We start from the raw sequence: 22,910 nt of genomic DNA, 5'->3' as shown, positions 1-22,910 counted from the left end.
CATCCCTGTGGACAGGGGACCACCCGCCAGAGAAGACCTGCCCAGCCCCACAGGGCCCGAGTGGCTGGTGTCCCCATGGAGGGTCCAGAGCCGTTTCCCCCGCCGCATCTCCCGCTTCCACCCTGACCCCTTCTGCCTGAATGCACGCTGAGGACGCCACCGCTGGCCGGGCCACTGGAGGTCTCTGTGCAGGGGACCCCACTGCTGGCCTGGGATACTATGAGGCAGTAAAGCCCACCTCGGGGCACCGCTGACCCAATGCCTTCTGTCCTGAACCCCGCCTGTCCCCTTGTCCTGCCTGGTGGTCCGCCTCCTGCTGATTTTATCCCCTGCCCGCGAGCTCCCGTCCAGTCAGCTGCCCAGGTGGTATTTTCAGCCCTTCCAGGACACCCGGCCTGACCCCAAGCCACACCTCTCCTGATCCCCATCCTCATCCGAGCAGCTTCTAGTTCTGCCCAAGCCCGTCTGACTGCCTCACTCCCGCTGCCTGTCCTGTGGCCCAATGGGCCTGACCCAGCGAGAGAGCAATGATGTGGGCGGCGGCACTGGTCACCACCTGCCACGGAAGCCCCCGAGTTCTCTGCAGGTCCCTGCACCCCCGTCCAGGCAGGTGCGGGGCCTGCGCAGGCTCTGGGGGTCGGGGGCCCGGGGAGGGCCGTGGGCACGGAGAGCCTCAGGCCAAACAGGCAGGGCCGAGGCGGGCCGGCCAGGGCCCCGTGCAGGCAACATCCCACAGATGGCTTCAGTGACAGCACAGGAAACGTGCTCGTGATGTCTGCAGAGAAACCAAGCTGGCAGGAGGTCATAGGAGGATGGTGTGAGGATTTAAATGACCTTGGTGGAGACATGGAAGACGAGAAGACTGAAGACTGGAGACGTGGAAAACCAGCTGGGCGGCGTGAGTCCCAGAGAAATGAAACACAAAACTCAACCCTCTCCACTGCTGCCGCTAAGTCGCTTCAGTCGTGTCCGACTCTGTGCAACCCCATAGACGGCAGCCCACCAGGCTTTCCCATCTTTTGGATTTTCGAGGCAAGAACACTGGAGTGGGTGCCATTTCCTTCTCCAGTCCATGAGAGTGAAAAGTGAAAGTGAAGTCGCTCAGTCGTGTCCGACTCTTCGCAACCCCGTGGACCGCAGCCTACCAGGCTCCTCCGTCCATGGGAGTTTCCAGGCAAGAGGACTGGAGTGGGGTGCCATCGCCTTCTCCGAACCCTCTCCATTAACAACGTGAAAATGGCTTGGCAGGTCCTCCAACAGTTAAACCCAGAACCACCATGTGACCCAGCAACCTCACTTGTGGGTCTACACCCCTCAGAAGTGCAAGCTGGCTCTCTGACAAGTCAACCCTTGTGTGCACATGTTCACGGACGCTCTGCTCACAGCAGCCCAGGGAGGAAGCATGCACGTGCCCGTCGAAGGTTGGAGGGGAAGCAGCGGTGCAGCCCCAGGCTGTGTGGCCGTGGAAGGGGCGGAGCTCTGACCCCCGCCGCACCGTGGGCGTGCCTTGAAGGCGTGATGCCGAGAGGAACCAGACCCAGAGGCCACACGCTGCGTGATCCCATCTCATAAAATACCCAGGACAGGTGAGCCCGCAGGAACAGAAAGCAGACGGCTGGACGCCAGGGTTGGGGAGGCGGGCGCGGGGTCGCTTCGGGAGCCTGGGAACGTTTTGGCCCTAGATGCGGGTGGAGGCTGGAGTGGAGGCACCAACCCGTGAATCGTACACTTTGACGTGGTCAACTTTATGTTCACCATGGATTTCGCCTCAAGGGGAAAACATCAAAGTACAAAAGGTGGTGACCAGCCAAGAACACGGTGGGGAGAAGAGCAGTTTGTCAGAGCTCGGGGGGCAGCGGAGCAGCGAGCGGCTGGAGGGGCAGGGACGTCGGGAGGAGGGCGGCCGCGGTCCAGGGCCTGGCGCTCGGGGGCCCAGGTCTCCCCGGCCTCAGCATGTGACCCCACAGGAGGTGCTGTGCATTGGCTGTGGGGCTTTTGTTCTGAGGCGTGTAACCGACAACTGCATAGCTGGGGTCCCCGAGTCACATTTCCCCTCCTCCCGACTACCGCTCTCTTTTTTAAAAGACCTGCGTTTGAACAGAGGCCACATCACCGGGACTCAGGTGGGTGCTTCATGGCTCCATGGACCTGCCCGCCATTCTCCCCGCAGGCCCGTCTGTCACAACGCAACAGCATCACACAGTCTCAAACCTGAACCTCCTGAAAACACGTCCGCCCTCTGCTCTTCTCCACGAAGCCGGCGACGTCCTTGGAATCTGGACCGAATGCGGGCCTTCGGGATGAAGTCCTTGGAACCTGGACCGGATGCGGGCCTTCGGGATGAAGTCCTTGGAACCTGGACCGGATGCGGGCCTTCGGGATGAAGTCCTTGGAACCTGGACCGGATCCGGGCCTTCGGGATGAAGTCCTTGGAACCTGGACTGGACCTGGGCCTTCGGGACGCCTCCGTGAACAGGCCCCCCCAACCACTGGCCCCGAAACAGGCCACAGGAGGTGATGCCATAATTCTGTGCCCTCCGGCACCTTCTGTGAGCCCAACGCAGGGCTGGTCACGCCCAGGCTCACACAGACACGGCGCATGGCAAAAGTTCCTGGTGCTCGCGGACGAGGGACCAGCGGGTGGTGACGTGGCTCAGGGGAGAGCATCCGAGGGTCTGGAGCCAGGAGAGGCAGGGGGCCGCGAGGAGACGGCCACGTCAGACGTGACGCTGGTCAGAAGGGCGACGTGCAGCGACCTCCGGGTCTGCAGTTCCTATAGCTGTGCACCTCGCTTGACAGAGTCTGGGCCGGACCCTGACGAGTAAGTCAGACACCACCAGTGTCCTTCAGACAGAGGGACCTTGGGCAGGCTCACTCACAGGGCTCCTGCCTGCCTCCCGTTCGCGGAACGCAGTGTTCCTGGGCCACGGGTGTGGGCACAGCCGGCCCCGCGTGGAGCCTCGAAGCTGCAGCAGCAGCCACCTGGCCGCACAGTCTGCGTCCTCACTGTCCACTCACCCTGTCCGGGGCCCCCCACGGCGGTGTGCCCTCCTGCCTCCTTCTCAAGGCGACTTCCACACTTGTCACTTGTCCCACAAGCCCCTGAGGGGGGTTCGGGGTCTGACTCACCACCGAAGCCCCAGCACCCCCACTGGGGTTCAGCCCAATCTCGGGGCCAACCAGTTGGTTTATTAACACCTGGATGAATGTGTTAATACAAACAAACGTGCACAATTTCAAAATCAGGGTTGAGACGGGCTGCCTAGCACTGAGCTCCAAAACAAATGATCCCAGAGAACGAAACTGTGGCTCCAGACCTTGGGGGTGGGGGGTCGAGTTTGTGTAACAAGCGGTTTACACGCGGAGTAAAGGTGGGGGAGCGTCTCCGTGAGGAGCCAAGGCCTGTGTCGCCTGCTGGGCTCCTCTGGCTCTCCGCTTAGATTCCAAGACCATAGGAAAGGAGCGTTCTAGAAGCAACCAGCCGCTCACTAATGATGCGCTGGGCAGGGAGTGCTGCAGAATTCTTTAAAGATAAAACAATCAGAGCTCGGCAGGGAGGCTGGGGTTTTGACAAATTTTTTTTTTGCTTCTTTTTCTTTTAAAGCTAACAAACAGCACTTTGCAATATTTAGGACGAGAGAAGAGATGCCACACATCAAATGTCGCTTGGCGGGGGGTGGTTGTGAGCATCCACGGGGAGCCTGCCCGTCCTGGGCTGAAGCCCCAGGAGTCGCTGCCTCCTGCCTCCTCCTCCGGGGAGGGCTCTGGGCTGCTGCCCCCAGTGCCTGCCAGCCGGCACTTGGCACCCGTGACCCAGGAGGTGGGGCGCCTTCAGACCCGCCTGCCCTTTTAATGCCTGGGGTCTAACCCCTGCCGAGTGGGTTTTTCCTCAGGGCCCAAGCTGCCTGCCCTGGGAAGCCCCTGCGTCTGAGAAGTCAGGTGGAAACCGGCCCGCTGGGCAGGACCTCCAGAGCCCCCAGCCCGCGGCCGTGATGAGCTCAGCATCCCAGGGGCCGGGGATCGATGGCCACTCAGAGGAGAGGCATTAACCTCGTCCACAAGGGGAGGCGAGAGGAAAGGGGCACGTGGAGCTGAGCTGTGGGCAGGGAGGGGAGGGGAGGAGGGGGCCCTGTTCTACTGCAGAGCCGAGGAGAGAGAAAGCTCCAGAATCCACGCCATGGAAGCCTGCTGAGCCGAACCCCAGAGGCAGGGAAACCCGCCTGTCCAGCAGCGTGTGGTCTCGAGCGCCCTCTGGTCTGAGCGGTGTCCCCACACCCAGCCGCCCAGGGAGGCAGCTGGGGGTGCGGAGGAGGGGGGTCAGATGGGCCACCCCGCTGTCACCGCTGGCAGACTGCAGCCCAACCAGGGCGGGACTCAGACCTGGATGGGGCTCAAGGCCAGTTCCCTAAGAGTCCTCAGCCTGCGACCCTAATGAGCTCCCCCGCCCACCCCGCACTGACTCCGCTTCTGCGGAGGTTCCTGCTGGGAAACGGCTCTAGGCGGGCTCCCTCCCTCCTCCTATCGGGATAGCTGGTTATTCATTTACTTTTTAGCTATTTCATGTTCCTTCTGTTTTCAGAGGCAGGAGGACTGCGACGCGACTGTCCAGAGGCTCAGGGCTTTGTCTCCGGGCCCTGGCGCCAGTGAACAGCCCTCACATCCGCAGAACCGAGCCCGGCTCACGGCCCCACGGATGGCACACGGCCTCCTCCGCTGCCCAGCCTTTCTTGTCTTACCTCCCCCACGTGCTGGGGTTTCTACCACTTTATTCACATTCCCCCCGAAATATCCTCCTAGGAGCCAGTTTTTCCATAAAGTCCCCCCGCCCCAAGAAGAGGCTTCTCCCGGAAGCCACTGTGGACCCGGGCCTGTCCCTGCAGAAGGGGGCCCTGCGGGCCTGCCTTCCTTGGGTCTGTAGACCCACTGTGTGTGGCCCGAACCCCCGCCAAGAGCTGCTCTATGACTCGGGGGGTGGGGAGGGAGGCCTGGGGCCAGCCTCAGCCCTTCCCTCTGCGTCTCCCCGGAGCCGGGCACCCAGCTCCCGCTCCTCCTCCACATGAAGCTGGCCTCCCAGTGTCCCTCACGAGCGTCAGGGGCTGTTCTGTGTCTGTCCCTTCTCTCCCTCGGACACGGCCCCTCTCAAGGGCAAACAGGACTGTCCACATCTCCACGCACCCTGTGTGGCTGTCGTACAGCTTGCTAAGGTCCCGAGAGGCCGGCGAGGGCTGGGCGACATCACTGGTGAAGTGCGGCGGGGGTGGGGGGCTGGGAAAGGGGTGGGAACCCGAGGAGCCTTGCCTCCTGCTCACGTGATGCGATGCGGCACCGGCACGTGGCCTTGGAGTGAGGCCCGCAGGACAGCCCCGAAGGCCCACAGGGAGCTCAAAGACAGGGAGACGCAGGTTCCCAGGAACACACTCCCCTCAGCAAGGCCTTGCAGGCCTCACCCGGCTCCCTCCTCCCCTCCAGGGGAGCAGAAAAAGAAATAAAAGGAATCCAGATCGGGAAAGAAGAGGTAAAACTCTCACTGTTTGCCGATGACACGACCCTCTACGTAGAAAACCCTGAAGACTCGACCAGAAATTTACTAGAGCTAATCAATGAATACAGTAATAATACAGCTAATCAACGAATACAGCGCCCATTGCTGCCTGCTCACGCCCAACCACGCCGCTGCGCAGCCTTCCTCACGTGTACCAGCCACAGCTCTCACTTCTGTATGGAAGACCCTGACACCGGGGCCTTGCCGACCCCGCAGGGCCCGCCCCTCCCCGGGCAGCTGGGTCCTAGAGACCGTAACCAGCTCAGCCGGGAGCACACCTCCCTGTGCAAACCGGCCAACCTGGAGCCCACCGCCCTCGCCTCCTCCACCGGCTCCCGCCCTCTGCGCCGCCGTCCTCCTGCCCTCTCCTCCCAGGGCAGGTTCCACACAACCGGGGACGGGCCCTGTGCCCGGAGCCTGCTGGAATGATCCAAACCAGCCGGTCCTCAGCTGCCCACCTCGCCTTGTCCACTCCTTCCGCAGAAACCTCAGTGAGGCCTCTGGTCTGCACTGACCCTCCCTCCCTCTGCCTCCAGCCGCCCTGGTGCCTCCCCCTGCGGCCCTGCCTGGCATCGTGTGCCCCCTCCTCTTGGGAACAGTGAGGAACAAAGGATCTTTCCAGGCAGTCATGTCCTGACCCCCTGGCTTCACTCTACCCAAATAATAATAAAATTTACATTTTAAAACAACCGGGGCCATGCGCCTTTCACTCTGCTCTTCTCTCTGCTTGGAGTTCCCTGTTCCCCATCAAACTACAAAAAGTTCACCTCCTACATGGAGCCCTCCTTGATTATTCCACTCTGTTACCCATTTTCTTTCCAAGGTTGTCTTGGCAACACTTTTTTTTTTCATAACTATTCTCACAAGCCTCATTTTATTGATTATTGCACCTCAATTATTCCTCCTACCCCCACCTCCAGTTGTGGATTTCTGGAGGTGGGGACTGAAAGCTTTCCATCTTTGTAATCTAGTATGTAGCATGAGTCCAGAAACCAATATGACAGCAGGGGCTCAATAAGTGTTTGCTGGATGAATGGATGACTGGAAGAAGCAAATATAAAACCTAATGATGGGAAAAATGAAACATATAGGCAAATCTAAAATCCCAACAAGAGAATCAGGATGAAAGAGCCTCAAAAAGAACAGGAAGACATAACTCCCGTAAAATTTAACTCGGTTTGACAGGTGTGATTTATACGGACACTGACCTCTATTTCTTGAAAGTGACATTTGTTGTAAAGCGCTTCCCTTGGTTGTACTTGAATTGTCTCTTAGGCTGCAGTATTTCCTTCTCCTGTGGTATGTTAAAAAGTCTTACAACAGGAGCAACTAAAAGGACCTGATAGACTTAACGAACAAAAAAGCCACTTCAAACCATTCATCTTGTGCAGACTTCCTACGCAAGTCGAGAAATAAGGGAGGAAAGTCATCACAAGGGTGTTATTATGGACAATCAAGCAAACAGTAAACATTGTGAAATACCCGAGCGTGTCTGCCATTGTCACCCATCCCCGCGGCGCGTATGTGCTTGGGCAGAGGCGTCACACCGGAGCGGAGCTGTTCCCATCTTGGCGACTCTATCTGATGACCGAGCCACTCCTGAGGAGCCGTCAGTGGTGACAGCCCTTGTGACAGACCGCTCAGAAATAACGTTGCTCTTTTCCTTCCTATTATGAAAAATAAATTCCACCACGGTGAAGGCTCATGACAACTGAAACGCTGACAGACCCTTGTCGGAAGGGTTGCAGACAGTTCTGATACCACTCGTGATGAGGGAAGGAGGAGATAAAATCAGCGATTAGAAATCCCCAACTCCAGAGCTCGAGGTGATGAGACAAAGAACATCTGACCCGCGACCCTGCCAGAGACAGAACACGCCGTGGGAGGTGACAGGCTGCCAGGTGGACGGATACACAGGCAAAGGATGGACAGTCTCCTGGGGTGGGTGTGGCCTGGTCTTGGTTCCGTGTGAATGGATTCCCCCACCAGCTCCTGGACGCTCTGCTGACACTCCGGCTGCTCACGCCAGGCCGGCTTCTAGCCGCGGAAGCTGCTCCTCCCGACCAGCACCCCTCCTCCCCCGCTGGGGACGCGGGCCACCTCGGTTCTCTGACCGGAGACCACGGAAGTCCAGCACCTCCCTAGCTGAGCGTCAGCAGGACGCGGCCCTCAGGTGGGCAGGTGGGCCCGTCCTGGCTGGTGGCTGGCTTGACGGCAGTACTTTCCGGGCCGAGCCCTGCACTCTGCACAGGCCCATCCCAGGAGCACTCCCAGGGCAAGGACAGTCCTTCCTTGGAGCCACGCCGCCTCAGGCAGCTCTCTTTGAGTCCAAACACTTGCCTTGACTTGCACAGTTTATTAAGTGCTCAGTCCATACGAGCCAGCGGGGAGGCTCTCCATGTGGCGTCCTCCTCCCAGCGTTCTCCTGAGAGGGCCAAGCCCAGAGAGGCCACGGGACTCGTCCAGCTTTCTCTGGGGGAGCGTGTCGGCCAGCAGGAGAGGACACACATGCCGGGCTTCCCGTCTTCAGCCTGGATCCCGTCCTCGGGGGGCTCGGGGGGAGACAGAACCCCCGTCTCCCCCTAGCTTCTCTGCGGAAGGATGGCGCGTCTCCACCTGCCAGCCCTGCGCCCCGCCGACCGCCTCGGGCCTCTGCGGGCGCCCTGCCTGGGGGCCCCGGGCACCGGCCCTCCACTCCTGCGGCTCTTTAGTTACCAAGACCAGCACTCGGAGGCCGTGCTGTGTTTTATGAGCACATAACACTTCCTGAAACCGTTCCCGTTGAGAAAATGGCTACTATTATACACAAATACACACTATGTGGGCTTTTTTTTTTCTTTCCTCTTTCGGATGGAAACAGGTTTTATCTGTACCCAGGCGCTACCACCAGCATCTTCATGGCAGAAGACCATGCTCAGAGCATGCTTGGGAGCAGCTGGGGTGACTCTGGCCATTAGAGCTCAGCCCACGGCTGTGATGGCTAAGGGTGCAGGGGCTCCAGGCGGGTGGGCAGGCGGGCGGTGGGAGCAGGGAAACCACACGGCGTCTGCAGTCTCTCCTCTCGTGGTGTGCCGTGAAAATGTGGAAAGAGAGGCTGTGCTCACTCTCCAGTCACAGGTTACTAATTAAGCGAAGTATTACAGAGCCAGAGATACCTGGGAAAGCCGCTGTTTACAATTTTATTAACCCATATCTGGGCATCAGCTTATTTCAGGGCCTTTCAAGGGGGCTCCTCCAATGATGAGGGTCTTTGATTCCACAGTTCACCAGCAACAACCCCAAGGACACAACCTTCTCGGCACACTTAAAAAGCAGTCAGAATTCAAAAGAAACTTCTGCAAAGACATGGGTAAGAGGAAGAAGAGCAGAGGTGGTCCCGTCACAAAGCATTTGGCAGAGCCCGGTCCTTGCTCCCAGAGGCCACCCGGCTGCCCTCTGCCCTCCCTGGCTAGCGGCCGTGGTCCCTGAGGGGTGGGCTAGGATGCCACCCCCTCTGAGGACCTCCGCAGCCACCTGAGTGGACTCGGGCCTCCTTCCTCTGCCAGCACCCCAAGCAAATCTCTATAAATCACCCCCCTGCTTCCCATGTGATGAATTGCTAAGTGGCCGACAGCTCACTGGCCCGCGTGCCCCGGAGCCTCATTGCTCCGGGGATCCCAGCCCGCGGCCACGCACGGGGCAGGAGGCGGTGACCGCTTCTCGGATGAGTGGCCGAGTGAGCGCACACAGCGGCTGCCTGGGCTTGACCCGCATCCATGCGAAGGGAATGAGGTGTGGAATGTTTCAGAAGGCTTCATATACACCACGCATGGTCTCCAGGGCCCCAGCGTGCTGAGTTTAGGAAAGGTGGAGCCTGCCTGGGCCAGGGAATATGCCCAGACATTCTCAGAGGAGTAGCGGGGATGCACCGAGGCTTCCTGGGGGGCAATGTGACATGGACACGGCCTCCCCCTGCCCTGAGGCGCTGACGGGCTTCTCAGAGGAGATTCAGCTCATGAAGTCTCTCGTGTCCACAGAGCACGGAGCCATGCACTTCCAGGGTGTGCAGACACGCCCACATGTCCTAAGGCTCCAGCAGCCTGCTAGACAGCTGCTGTCGGTCATGTTCTACGGCGACAGCGCCTGAGCAGACAGCTCACCGGTAGCCACCCGGCCAGGAGGTCAGAGCGGGGGCACCAGGCCCAGCCGCCCTGGGCCCGAAGCCGGTGCTCACTGCTTTGTGTCACCAGGTCGTTCTTTGCACCACATGTCCTCGGGGGCCTTGTCCGCAGCCCCTCCCGGGGGTGAGTTGGAGGATGGTGCATGGAAGGTGATGACGGCCAGGAAGGCAGTACTGATACAATGAGAGGAGTGGATGGGGTCTCTTGAAAGGTCTCAGAGGCTGCAGATCTGTTCAGTCCCCGGATGCGGCCATGTGTGTATTAGCAGACGAGCGGGGTGGGGAGGACTGTGTTCTGCTTTCAGTCTGAGATAACTGAACACCGGCCTAGAAACGAAGGGCCTTCCAAGACCTTTAAAGAGATGCCTATTCATTCATTATTATTTTTTTCCCACGGTGCTGGATCTTCGCTGCTACACGCAGGCTTTCTCTAGATGTGGTGCGTGAACTTGGCGCTGTGGTGGCTTCTCTTGTTGTAGGGCATGGACTCTGGAGCACGGGCTCAGCAGTTGTGGCCCACAGGCTTGGCTGCTCCGCAGCACATGGGATCTTCCCGGATCAGGGGTCAAACCCACGTCTCCTGCACTGGCAGGCGGATTCTTTACCACTGAGCCACCAGGGGAGCCCCATTCATTGAGTTTTGAATGGACACTCTGCTTCCCATGCCTTTGAGGCTATTTAGGAACAGTTCACAAATAAAAGCAGGATTCGTTTGCCCCAAAGTGGACATCCATGCTAATCTTCGCCACATCGTCGTGAGATTTTCTTGGGATAACTTAGTATATGAATGAAAACCAGTTCCAACTAATTCGATTAAGAGAATTGATGAGCACAACATAAACCCAGTGGGGGTCTGCGGATGGAGTCAGTGTGGAGGATGGAGGAGAGTGGCGTCTCGTCCACGCGGCAGGAGGGGTCACTACACAGGCCGACTGTGTGTCGGCTCTGGGACGGGGGGTGGCTCCGGGCCCCCCAGGCACCAGGTGATGAAATGTCAACACTTATTCTCTAGCCTCCTCTTGGCTAGGAAAAGTCTGTAATCCTTACCCCTGTGGTTTGGACCCACGTTTCTTTTTATAGATGAACACTTACTCTCTAGGCACACTGAAACACAAATGGTTAGGGTAACGAGTTTCAGGGGAAAACACTTCCTTTCTGGTTTCAAAGTTCCAACTGTCTGCACCACTGCCAGAATTTTTAGACTTGCTGAGTTAATATTAAAATATTTTAGACAAACTATCTCGAAGGGACTTCCAGTTCTGGAGATTCGGCAGAGCAGATAACCTGAAAAGCCTCCCACCCTAGACCCAGAGCAGAGCTGGACAGAGTGTAAGAGACACATGAGCGATGCACAGCTGAGCGTATCGGGGAGAAAGGTACGTGCCTGGAGGCCAACGGAGTAGGAAGTGAAGTTGCAGCCAAACCGGCCGTGAAATCTAAGCAAGCACTGACTGTAAGAAAAGATGCTAATAGGCATCACGGCCTTTGGGGATACAGAAAGAAGGCGGGGCTGAAATGCTGGGCACAAGTATGATTCAATTGGAATTAAAGAATTTTAGAATCTTGTATCACTGGGAGGAAGAGAGAGATAATGGCTAACTTTAGATTCTGATAACTTAAGTTTGCAAGCTAAAATTTTTAGGGTAGGGCAGCCTTCACTCTTCCTTCCAGAAGCACAGTGCAAAGGAGCCCAGTCAGGACCTGTGCAGAGAAGGTGTCCAAGCAGGGTGGTCATCTCAGAGGATCAGCCACACAAGGGAGATTCAGCAAGTAAGTAAACAGAAAGAGAGCACAGGGAGAAAAGTGAGGCTGCTGTCGATGTGGAGGTGGTGGCCTGAGTAAAGGGATGGTGCTGAACTGTATGCGTCCCTGGGGGCTCAGACGGTAAGGAATCCGCCTGCAGCGTGGGAGACCTGGGCTTGATCCCTGGGTCGGGCAGACCCCCTGGAGAAGGGAACGGCTGCCCACTGCAGTATTCTTGCCTGGAGAATCCCATGGACAGAGGAGCCAGTCCATGAGGTCACAAAGAGTTGACCACGACTGAGCAACACTCATACACTCACACACACATTCACACACACTGAATTGCATTTGCAGGTGCTGCTGTGAGCCAGTGCTCCTCACTTATGCAGACAGATTCACAGCCCTGGAGGCAGACCTGCGAGCACACACATTTCCCAGCTCTGTGCACTGACAGGGTCTGGGAGAAGGGACACCCCAGGAGCCGTGAGCACATCCAGTGCCCAGACCGTGGTTTCTAAATACCACTCTCCACAGAAAGGATCCAAGGTTCCTCAGAGAAATGGCTGGGAAAGAAGAGGAAGGAATGAGATGAGCTAGAACATCTCGTGTCAGAAAGTAAGGAGGGCCTTGGAATAACTGGAACTTGTGAAAAGAACACAGAAGCCAGAAGGAGGGAGGGCCTCCGACTGGTCAAATGCGGGAAAGTTTGAGCACTGACATCAATGATGATAGAAACGGATTATAATCTGTCATGTAAAATAGGAACCCGTTAGTCCACACTGAGGTAAACAAACAAGTGAGACGAGACAGCTTTAAAAAAAAAAAAAAAAAGCAAAACAATAAAAGTCCAATCAATAAATGTAGAAGAAATGATTGATTAGAAAGGTCACAACTGGGTGCCTCATTATACTAATTAATTCTGGCAAGACCCAATCAGGGAATGATTCTCTAGGAGGTGAGTGGAAAGGAGAATTCGATTTTCACACAATCTGGAAGCATCTCCCATGGAATACTCACTCCTTGTGAAGGAGAGATCTGGTGGACTCCACCGTAATCAAGTGAGCAAAACCAGCTCCACCAAAGACGGGGCCTTTCGACATCAGTAAACACAACAGGGTGCAGTGCAAAGAACTCAGCATCACTTTGGAGACATTTTGACCAAAGATGCATAATCTGGGTCTAATCATGAAGATATATGAATCCAAATTGAGGGATGTTCTAGGAAATGAATGGCTTGTGATCTTTGACACTGTCAAGGTCATGAAAGTCGAGGAACGACCAAAGAACTAGTACAGGTGACGGGGAAGGACAGATGGGACAGCAGGCGTGATGTGCGGTCCTGGGCTGGAGGTTTTTGCTACCGAGGACATTTAGGGACAATTGACAAAACTCAGATGGAGTGTTTGGGTGGGTGGAGGGTTGTTTCTTTGTAGTATTCTAGCAACTTTTATGTAGTTTTGAAATACTTTCAAGGTGAAAGGTAAAACTGAACTTTAGGGCAATCTCAAACTTTTAAGAAGCGGCTACAGGCTCACGGTGAGCTAGCGGTGAGGACTCTGGGCTGTGGACCTGCCCCACCAGGGCCACTCTGAGATGCTGGGTGCAGCCTGGGGAAGGGGCAGGGAGCCCGCCCAGATCGTCCTCCCCAGGGAACTGGAGCCTCAGAACCTCCAGGCAGAGACCTGAGAAGAGGCTGGATCACTGACATAGCCCCTCCAGGCCCTGAGCAGGGGCCCCCATGACAGGACCAGAGCAGCAGACATGGTAGCTTTTTAACCTGTTGTGTCACCGGGGGGACCTATATCATCTTGTTTATGTACAAACAGGAAGGTGCCTGGACCTCAGACCTGGAGATGCAGATGAACTGATTTGAGGGGGGCGGGTCTGGGTGCTAGAATCTGCCTACCCACTAATGCACAGCTGGGATGGAGAACCCCAGGAACCTTAGGAAGATGATCTCCAGGTTCCTGTCTGTGCTGGCGAGTTCGGGGTGTCAGCACCCCTGCCTCTCACCTCCCCCTTTGGAGCAATCACAACATTATTTACGAAAACTGGTGAGAAGGTAAACTCGATTTTCAGAGCCAAACCAACGGCCAGAAAAGGCCAAGTACACTTATGAACATGGATACGAAAATCTTAAACCCAAATTGAATCACACACTATAAACATCAAATTGTGTTTATCTCAGGAACACTGGGACTAGCGAACATTAGAACATCAGCCTAAATCATCTCACCAACGGACAGAAGATGAGAAAACATGAACAACTTGATAGATGCAAGATGTAGTTTGACAAAATTACACTTCTTTATGATTTTTTTTTAATCCTAAAATTCCCCAAAGCAACTCCTAGCAAAGCAGGATTAGAAAAGAATTGTCTTAACCCAATAAAAGCTAGCTGTAAAAACAAAATACCAAAAATTCCCAACAAAGCCAACCATAAATGTTGTAAATGTCAGACTTGATAATAAAGCCTTAACAGAATTTCTTTAAAGTTAGTAATAAAACAAAGGTTGTTCTATCACTGCCCCGATTCAATATGATACAGGGGGGTCTAGACTGTCCGTTGAGAACAATAAATGAAAAGAAACAAAAAACAGAAAGAAAGGACATGAAGGCTTCAAAGGAAGAAATAAAACTGTCGGTGGCAGCAGGCGACGTGACTTCTTTACAGAAACGACAGGAGAATTAACCAACTAACGGGAGATTGCCGGAGCTTTCGGCCGTGACGCCCTAATGCTGGGCTGGGCTGAGACACAGCAGTAGCCTAGAGGTGGACCGGGGGCCAGGCCGCTCCTGGGCTGAGCTGTGCAACTCAGTCCCTCCAGGCTTGTCTGCAGGAGGGGTCACAGTGACCTCCTCACAGTCAGTACGAGGATTAAATGAGTGAATGTGTAAAAGCACTTAGAACACGTGAGTTTTGTTGCTCAGTCACGTCTGACTCTTTGCGACCCCATGGACTGCAGCCCGCCAGGCTTCTCTGTCCACGGAGTTCTCCAGGAAGGAATACTTGGAGTGGGTTGCCATGTCGTCCTCCAGGGGATCTTCCCAACCCAGGGATCAAACCCATGTCTCCCGCGTTGCAGGCAGATTCTTTACCATCTGAGCCATCAGGGAAGCCCAAGAATATTAGAGTGGGTAGCCTATTCCTTTTCCAGGGGATCTTTCCAACCCAGGAATCGAAGCGGGATCTCCTGCATTGCAGGCCGATTCTTTACCAGCTGAGCTACCAGGGAAGCCCAAGAATACTGGAGTGGGTAGTCTATTCCTTTTCCAGGGGATCTTTCCAACCCAGGAATCGAAGCGGGATCTCCTGCATTGCAGGCTGATTCTTTACCAGCTGAGCCACCAGGGAAGCCCAAGAACACATGAGAGTTCATTAAATTAAAAAAAAAAAAATTCCAAAATCAACTGTGATGCTACAGGCCAGCAACAGAGTCAGAAAATGTCATTTAAAATGTACATATGTTCATTAATCCTCATGACGGTCTTGGGACAGTACTACTGACCCTGTTTTATAGGTGAGGACACTGAGGCTGGCACAGGAGTTAAATATGCCCAGGACCCCAGAGATGGGAAAGGGGGCAAGAGAAGGGGGGCCAGAGCGGCTGGTACAAAGTCCACATTCTTCCTATCACGGCTTTCGGGGCACACTGATTCCCCCCCCAGCTGCCCTGCCTTTTGGGGAGCAGAGCGAAGGTAAGAAGAGATAGCCCAGTGCTTTTCCCAAGAAGAAAACAGCTGATGAAAATAGACGTATCGTGGAAAGACATATTGTGTTCGTGGGTAGAAATACTCGATGTCATGAGACATGAGGAAGGTGAGAAAAATGCTAAATAAGTCAGGCAGTGCGTGTGAGGGCGTGTGTGTGTGTGAGGGTGTGTGTGTGTGAGGGTGTGTGTGTGTGAGGGCGTGTGTGTGTGAGGGCGTGTGTGTGTGAGGGCGTGTGTATGTGTGAGGGTGTGTGTGCACGTGTGCGTGTGTGTGATGCTGGGGGTGGTGAAGACCTTACCACACACTAAAACACATTTTAAAGCTTCTCTAATTAAACAGTGTGGAGTTACTGCATGAGCGGCCAGACTGATAGAACCGAGTAAGGATTCAGAAACAGACCCACGTGCACACGGGAATTTAATGCTGCAGATGAGCAGGAGGGAAAAGATGGACTTCTTAATAGATGGCTTTGGGACAATTACACAGCTACTTGCAAAATCATAAAAAAGGGATTCATATCATTCATATAAAAGAACAAATTCCAAATGGATGGAGACCTAAATGCAAACATGAAATCACAGAAGTGGTAGTAAAAACCGGGTGAATTCCTTTATGACCTGAGAATGAAGAAAGCCATTCTATCTAAGACCTCAAAGTCCGAATGCTTGCAAGAAAGGACTGATAAATTAAACTTCAATTTTTTTTGGCATGGCAAAAAATTCTATATATTGTTGACAGAAATGCAATGTGTACAACCTGCAGCAGAAAGCTTCGGTAACGTCTAGAAAGTTTACACTCACTGTTGGTCCCCAAATCCCATTCCTAGGGATCGAGCCCAGAGGTTCAGCAGCATAAATACAAAAGGCCTGTGCAAAAGGCTGAAAGCAAACTTTAGGCAGAATAAGGCTCCCTGCAAGCATCTCCCCTAACCCAGAGGTCCACATCCTGAACCCTGGGGCCTGTAGGTAGGTCACCCCACACAGAAGGGACTCTGCAGACGTGATTAAGGTTAAGAGCCTTGAAATCGGGAGATTATCCTGGATTATCTGAAAATGCAAGAGAGAGGTGGGAGAGTGGGTCAGGGAGAGACGAAAGAGACCGTGGCAGCCTGAGAAGGACCTCCCCCCTCCCCCACCGCCGGCTCTGCAGGTGGAGGAAGGGACGTGGGGACCCTCGGAGCTGGGGGTAACGATGGCTGGCTTGGTCCCAGGACCTCAGCAAGTGAGCTCTGCCAACAGTCTGGCCAAGCGGGGAGAGCGGGGAGATGGTGGTCTCCCAGAGCCTCTGGACAGGAGCACAAGCTGCCCACATCACGGGGAATGGAGCCAATATTTTATAATAACTATAAGTGGAGTATCGCCTTTAAAAATCACAAATCACTATATTGTACACCTGTAACTTATGTAATATTGTACAGCCACTATATATCAATTTAAAAGAAGAGGAGCAGACTAGCAGGCATGAGATAAATAAGATAAAGGATTTCATGTACAGCACAGTGAATATAGCCAATATCTTGTAATAACCTTAAATGGACTATAATCTGTAAAAATTACTTTGGCTACCTAATGTGGAGAGCCAACTCCCTGGAAAAGACCCTGATGCTAGGAAAGATTGAGGGCAGGAGAAGAAGGGGACAACACAGGATGACATGGTTGGATGGCATCATTGACTCAATAGACATGAGTTTGAGGAAACTTGGGGAGATAGTGAAGGATAGGGCAGCCTGGCACGCTGCGGTCCGTGGGGTCACAACGAGGCGGACACGACTGAGTAGCTGAACCACAAGACACGGCACAGTGAATACAGATAAGATCTTATAATAACTTTAAATGGAATATAATCTGCAAAAATATTATACCTGAAAGTAATATATATTGTAAATCAATGATACTTTACTAAAACTTTTTTAAATTGAAAAAAAAAACCAACAAAAAAACCCCCAAACGTTCCAGCAATAATAGAAAGAGGGACCAGATGAATGTAGAGAACAGAAGAGGTGAGTGTGGGTGAAGGGTGTGTGGGAGTGCGTTCCTTCTGGGCATGCTGAAAATGTTTTATATTAAAAACACACGTATTAATAGGTCCGTTGTGGGAGAGAAGCATAACGCGTGTGCACTTTATGTACAGAGAGCCGCCACGTGCTCACCCATCACCTTCTCTCCATGGACAGAAGAGGGACCCCTCCCAGACCTGGAGCCCGTGACGGTCCTGGCAAGCGGGCCCCAGCAGCAGGAGCTTGGCCGCTCCCAGGCCTGGCTCCAGAGGCGCAGGACGCAGGTCTCGGACAGAGCCAGCAGAGGTGGACTCTCCGCCCCCGCCGCCCAGCCTGGCCTGACGCCCACCCTGAAGAGCGTCCATCCTCTGTGCCCGGCGGGACTGCTGTCCAGGACACTATGGACGGACTCCTGGCTTCTGTGCTCCTTGGAGCGCGTGCCTGGCTTTGTCTGGCCGACTCTCAGCCTCTGCTTTCCAGGAGGGACCACGGTTTTCCTCCTTTATTTTCTCGTTTTCAAGCTTGCTTTTATTGTTTCGGTTTTCGTTTCCCGGGATGTATGTTTTCAGTGATCCTTTCCTAAGTAATTAATTGTTCCGGCTGCACTGATCGATGGGTTCCAACGAGCTGGCCCACTGTCAGAATCCTGCAGAGGCTTCCAGAAACGGTTGCTTAATGAAAGTTTTGAAGACATAGATGAATCCGTGCCCTCATTTATGGCCAAGTTTCCAGGATCGAATTGTCTTGCAACAGAGCACAAGCATAGTCATGAGAACCCCCGGGCTTTCCCTACGGACACTAAGGGTCTGGACACTTATGCTCTCGGCATCAGTGCGCTCTGCCCTGGGGGGAACAAGGTGCGTCAGGGCGCGTGGGATCCATGGAGGCCATGGGACCGTCCCCCTGACGCATGTGCCCTGTGGGTCCTGCTCTCCTGCCACTGTGCTCTGAGTCATGTGCAAAGTCCTCCTAAGAAGGACCCCTGGGCTCCCCATGATCTGCCCCCAGCTCCTCCCTACACCCCGCCCTCCAGCCGTTTGTCCTCCACGCCATCCTCACAGGTCAAGTTCCTGTTCCTTTCCCAGCAACCTGAAGGTCCTTCCCCTGAGACAGAAGCTTCCTCCCTGACCGCACAAACGGCGTCTGTTTCTGCTCACGCTGTGTACCTCATGCTAGACTGGGGCCTGCAGATAAACACATGCTGTGAACGTTGTTGAGTAAATGCAGGCTCATCCATTCTGACTATACCGAACAATCGTCTCAGTCTGTTCTGTAGCTCATTGTGATACAGAATTAAAAGAAAAATCTCAACCAATGACACCATCAAATTGGGGGAACCTATACCAAACCACTGCTGAGTTTTACAAACTTGCTGGCATACTGAGTGCAGCACTTTCACAGCATCATCTTTTAGGATTTGAAATAGCTCAACTGAGATTCCAGCATCTCCACTAGATTTGTTTGTAGTGATGCTTCTTAAGGCCCACTTGACTTCACACTCCAGGATGTCAGGCTTTAGGTGACTGATCATATCATTGTGGTTATCTGGGTCATGAAGATCTTTTTTGCATAGTTCTGCTATAGTTCAACTGTGTATTCTCGTCATCTTTTCTTAACATCTTCCGCTTTTGTTAGCTGCATTCCATTTCTGTCCTTTATGGCGCCCATCTTTGCATGAAATGTTCCCTTGGTATCTCTGATTTTCTTCAAGAGATCTCTACTCTTTCCCATTCTGTTGTTTTCCTCTATTTCTTTGCATTGATCACTGAGGAAGGCTTTCTTATCTCTCCTTGTTATTCCTTGGAACTCTGCATTCAGATGGGTATATCTTTCATTTTCTCCTTTGCCTTTGCTTCTCTTCTTTTCCAAGCTATTTGTAAGACCTCCTCAGATAACCGTTTTGCCTTTCTTTTTCTTGGGGACAGTCTTGATCACTGCCTCTTGGACAGGAAAAGGTCGGTTTTCATTCCAATCCCAAGGAAAGGCAACGTCAAAAATGTTCAAACTACTGCACAATTGCACTCATCTCACATGCTAGCAAAGCAATGCTCAAAATTCTCAAAGTGAGGCTTCAACAGTGCGTGAACCAAGAATTTCCAGATGTTCAGGCTGGATTTAGAAAAGGGCAGAGGAACCAGAGATCAAATTGCCAACATCTGCTGGATCACAGAAAAAGCAAGAGAGTTCTAGAAAAACATCTACTTCTGCTTTATTGACTATGCCAAAGACTTTAACTGTGTGGATCACAACAAAATGTGGAAAATTCTGAAAGAGATGGGAATACTAGACCACCTGACCTGCCTCTTGAGAAACCCGTATGCAGTCAAGAAGCAACAGTTAGAACTGGACATGGAACAACGGACTGGTTCCAAATAGGGAAAGGAGTACGTCAAGGTTGTATATTGTCACTGTTCTTATTTAACTTATATGCAGAGGACATCATGTGAAATGCTGGGCTGGATGAAGCACAAGCTGGAATCAAGATTGACGGGAGAAATATCAATAACCTCAGATATGCAGATGACATCACCCTTATGGGAGAAAGCAAAGAGGAACTAAACAGCCTCTTGATGAAAGTGAAAGAGGGGAATGAAAAAGCTGGCTTAAAACTCAACATTCAAAAAATGAAGGTCATGGCATCTGGTCCCATCACTTCATGGCAAATAGACGGGGAATCAATGGAAACAGTGACAGACTTTATTTTCTTGGGCTCCAAAATCACTGCAGATGGTGACTGCAGCCATGAAATTAAAAGACACTTGCTCCTTAGAAGAAAAGCTATGACCAACCTAGACAGCATATTAAAAAGCAAAGACATTACTTTGCCAACAAAGGTCAGTATAATCAAAGCTATGGTTTTTCCACTCAGTTCAGTTCAGTTGCTCAGTCATGTCCGACTCTTTGTGACCCCACGGACTGCAGCACACTAGCCTTCCCTGTCCATTAGTCATGGTTTTTCCATTAGTCATGTATAGATGTGAGAGTTGGACTACAAAGAAAGCTGAGCACCGAAGAATTGATGCTTTTGAACTGTGGTGTTAGAGAAGACTCTTAAAAGTCCCTTGGACTGCAAGGAGATCAAACCAGTCCATCCTAAAGGAAATTGGTCCTGAATATTCATTGGAAGGACTGATGCTGAAGCTGAAGCTCCAGTACTTTGGCCACTTGATGCAAAGAACTGACTCACTGGAAAAGCCCCTGATGCTGGGAGAGATTGAAGGCAGGAGGAAAGGGGGATGACAGAGGATGAGATGGTTGGATGGCATCACTGACTCAGTGGACATGAGTTTGAGCAAGCTCCAGGAGTTGGTGCTGGACAGAGAAGCCTGGCGTGCTGCGGTCCAGGGGGTTGCAAAGAGTTACACGACTCACACAACTGGGCGACTGAACTGAACTGAACTGAACTGTGACTTGAACGTGCGCCCCCACCACCCCTTCTTCCGTTATCCAATAAGAGTCCAGCCTAATACCCTGTGTTCCCTCTTGTTCCCACGTCTGCCCCGGGTGCCCCAGCCACTCCAGTCTCCGGTTCTCCTCCTCCAAACACCACTGCCCCTCAAACCACCCAAGGCCACTCCAGCCAGGGGTTTATCTATCCTGCAAAGGCATCACTGAACTTCCTGTCACCTCCAGGCCCCACGTTACTCTACGAGAACTGCAGCTCTCGGCTTCAGGGTGACGATACCTGTCCCTGCACAATCCACCTGGAGATGGCCGTCTTCCCGTCGTACCCTGGTCGGAACTGGAGCGTGGCCGAGCGAGGGCTGATGTTGGAAATGACCAGATTGGATGGGGCACCAGGAAGTTCTGCACACAGAGGAGAGAGGAAAGGTGGAGATTTAAATCCTGCCACAGCTCAGGAAAGGTATCAATCATGTCAGCAAAAACCATTTCCAACATGCCTTTACACCAAGACAGGGTTTATTTTTACAGCTGCCAGGGTGAGAAGCACAGAGTTCCCTCCGAGGCTCCTCGAAGAACACAAAGGGCCGAGTGTCCATCTCCCTCCTGACAAAGAGGATGGGGAGGGAGTGTGGACCCCGAGTATCTCCGGGCAGCTTGAAACAGGAGGTGTGCGGGTCCCAAGCCGAAGGCTTCCTGGCTCTGGTTTCCAAGACAACTGGACTCAGGTGAAAGCGCAGAACTCGTCCCACTCTGCCTGGGCTCTGTTGCTCTGGCAACTGAGCGAGGGCAGGTGGGCTCTGCATGTGGCCCCTCATCTGCGGCCACCTGTGGCTAAGCGTCCTCCTTAAACAGAGGCCCTTCCGCAGGTTGACCCCCTGGCCTGCCCCCAGGAGCCTGTCCCACCTGAAAGTGAGATGCTGTGGGTTCACAGTGAGAGCTCTGACATTACTGGGCAATTCAAAAACTCTCAAGGAAGACCGCGCGACACCAGTGTCAGGAAAGACTCCCAGACGCACCGTGTCCGAGGAACAACTTCCGGACTCGCTGTGTCTGGGGTGTCTGGAGTGTCTGGGGTGTACGAGACCAGGTCTCGTACAGGGGCAACAGGACCACTCTGGTGATGGTTCAGGGCTGGCACACACTGTGTCGCTGGACTCTCAAGGGTCCTTTCCACCTCGTGTTTAATGAACTTGAAGAGGAGACTATTTAAATCGAAGGACAAGTGACTCTTTTCTGTATCTCTGTCAGCTCTCTGGGTTCCTTAGCTGGTTCTCCAGTCATGAATGGATATAAACTTCAAGCACTGCAAATGGATCACAGCCCAAAGTGATGGTCATCACGTGCTTTTTCTTGGTGTGTCCCAGGATGGACCCCTGGCTCCTGGGGACCTGCCCGCCAGGGAAGCAACAGCAGCCCCCGGCCTCCCCCCAGCCAGGGTATCAGGCCCACTTGGCCCGACTCCCGTAGCCCTTCTCTGCATCCAGGGTAGTGCTGGTCACAGTCACGCTGGGACCGAGGCCGCTCAGAGGTGAGGTCAGCTCGCCACTTCCAGGCCCTGGTTGGACGGTGTCCAAACCATCCAGGGAACAAGCTGGTCGCCCAGGGATGCTCCGTGTTACCCTGGCCACTGCCCATCAGCCGGTTCTAAAAAATTAAGTCACATGGCATCATCGCCACCTCATTGTCACTAGTTGCTGCTACTGCTGCTGCTAAGTCGCCTCAGTCATGTCCGACTCTGTACGACTCCACAGACAGCAGCCCACCAGGCTCCGCCATCCCTGGGATTCTCCAGGCAAGAACACTGGAGTGGGTTGCCATTTCCTTCTCCAATGCATGAAAGGGAAAAGTGAGAGTGAAGTCGCTCAGTCGTGTCCAACTCTTCGCTACCCCGTGGACTGCAGCCCACCAGGCTCCTCCGTCCATGGGATTTTCCAGGCAAGAGTACTGGAGTGGGTACCATTGCCTTCTTCGTGTCACTAGTTATTAAGGTCCTAACCACGTTTTGAATGTGTGCTTTGGGAGCTGCTGTTTACGTGGAATATATGAATCTCTCTGGAAGCCAAAGACTTCTTTCTTAAGAAAGGACCCGTGTCTTATGTAAAGGCCTTAGAGAAAACATCGGATCGGCTCAAGTGTGGCCCCGGCCAGCAGTGTGGGCGCCCCTTGGAGCGCGTCCTGTGGCAAGTTCTGCAGAAGTGCCCATACCCAGGGGGTGGCCACGTCGAGGTGGGCCCAGCACAGACCGGGGTGGGGGGTCGAGATGGACGCACAGGACAGTGTGAGCAGCCCTGCCCGAGAGAGGGCAGTGGCGACCGTGTGTCAGGGGACGGACAGCCGTGCCGCGGGACCCA

The 22,910-nt window shown here is 53.7% G+C and overlaps 1 protein-coding gene across 13 annotated transcripts in view; it reads right to left on the bottom strand.

The window, feature by feature from the left end:
• SDK1 (sidekick cell adhesion molecule 1) overlaps positions 1-22,910 on the bottom strand; it is an 840,913-nt gene that overhangs the window by 195,100 nt on the left and 622,903 nt on the right. For all 13 annotated transcript variants that reach the window (XR_014072185.1, XR_014072186.1, XM_081552683.1 and 10 more), the window contains one exon: positions 20,840-20,961. Coding sequence is in view for 9 of the 13 variants with exons in the window: in XM_081552683.1 (XP_081408809.1) it covers positions 20,840-20,961 (122 nt within the window). In the remaining 4 variants the exon portion in view is untranslated. The remainder of the gene's footprint in view (positions 1-20,839; positions 20,962-22,910) is intronic.

This window comes from Giraffa tippelskirchi, chromosome 13 (genome assembly GCF_054371585.1).
Source record: "Giraffa tippelskirchi isolate mGirTip1 chromosome 13, T2T-mGirTip1v1.2.pri, whole genome shotgun sequence".
NCBI classification, from domain to species: domain Eukaryota; kingdom Metazoa; phylum Chordata; class Mammalia; order Artiodactyla; family Giraffidae; genus Giraffa; species Giraffa tippelskirchi.
Note: the sequence above shows the minus strand (reverse complement) of the source record. Positions and strands in the feature narration are given on the sequence as shown.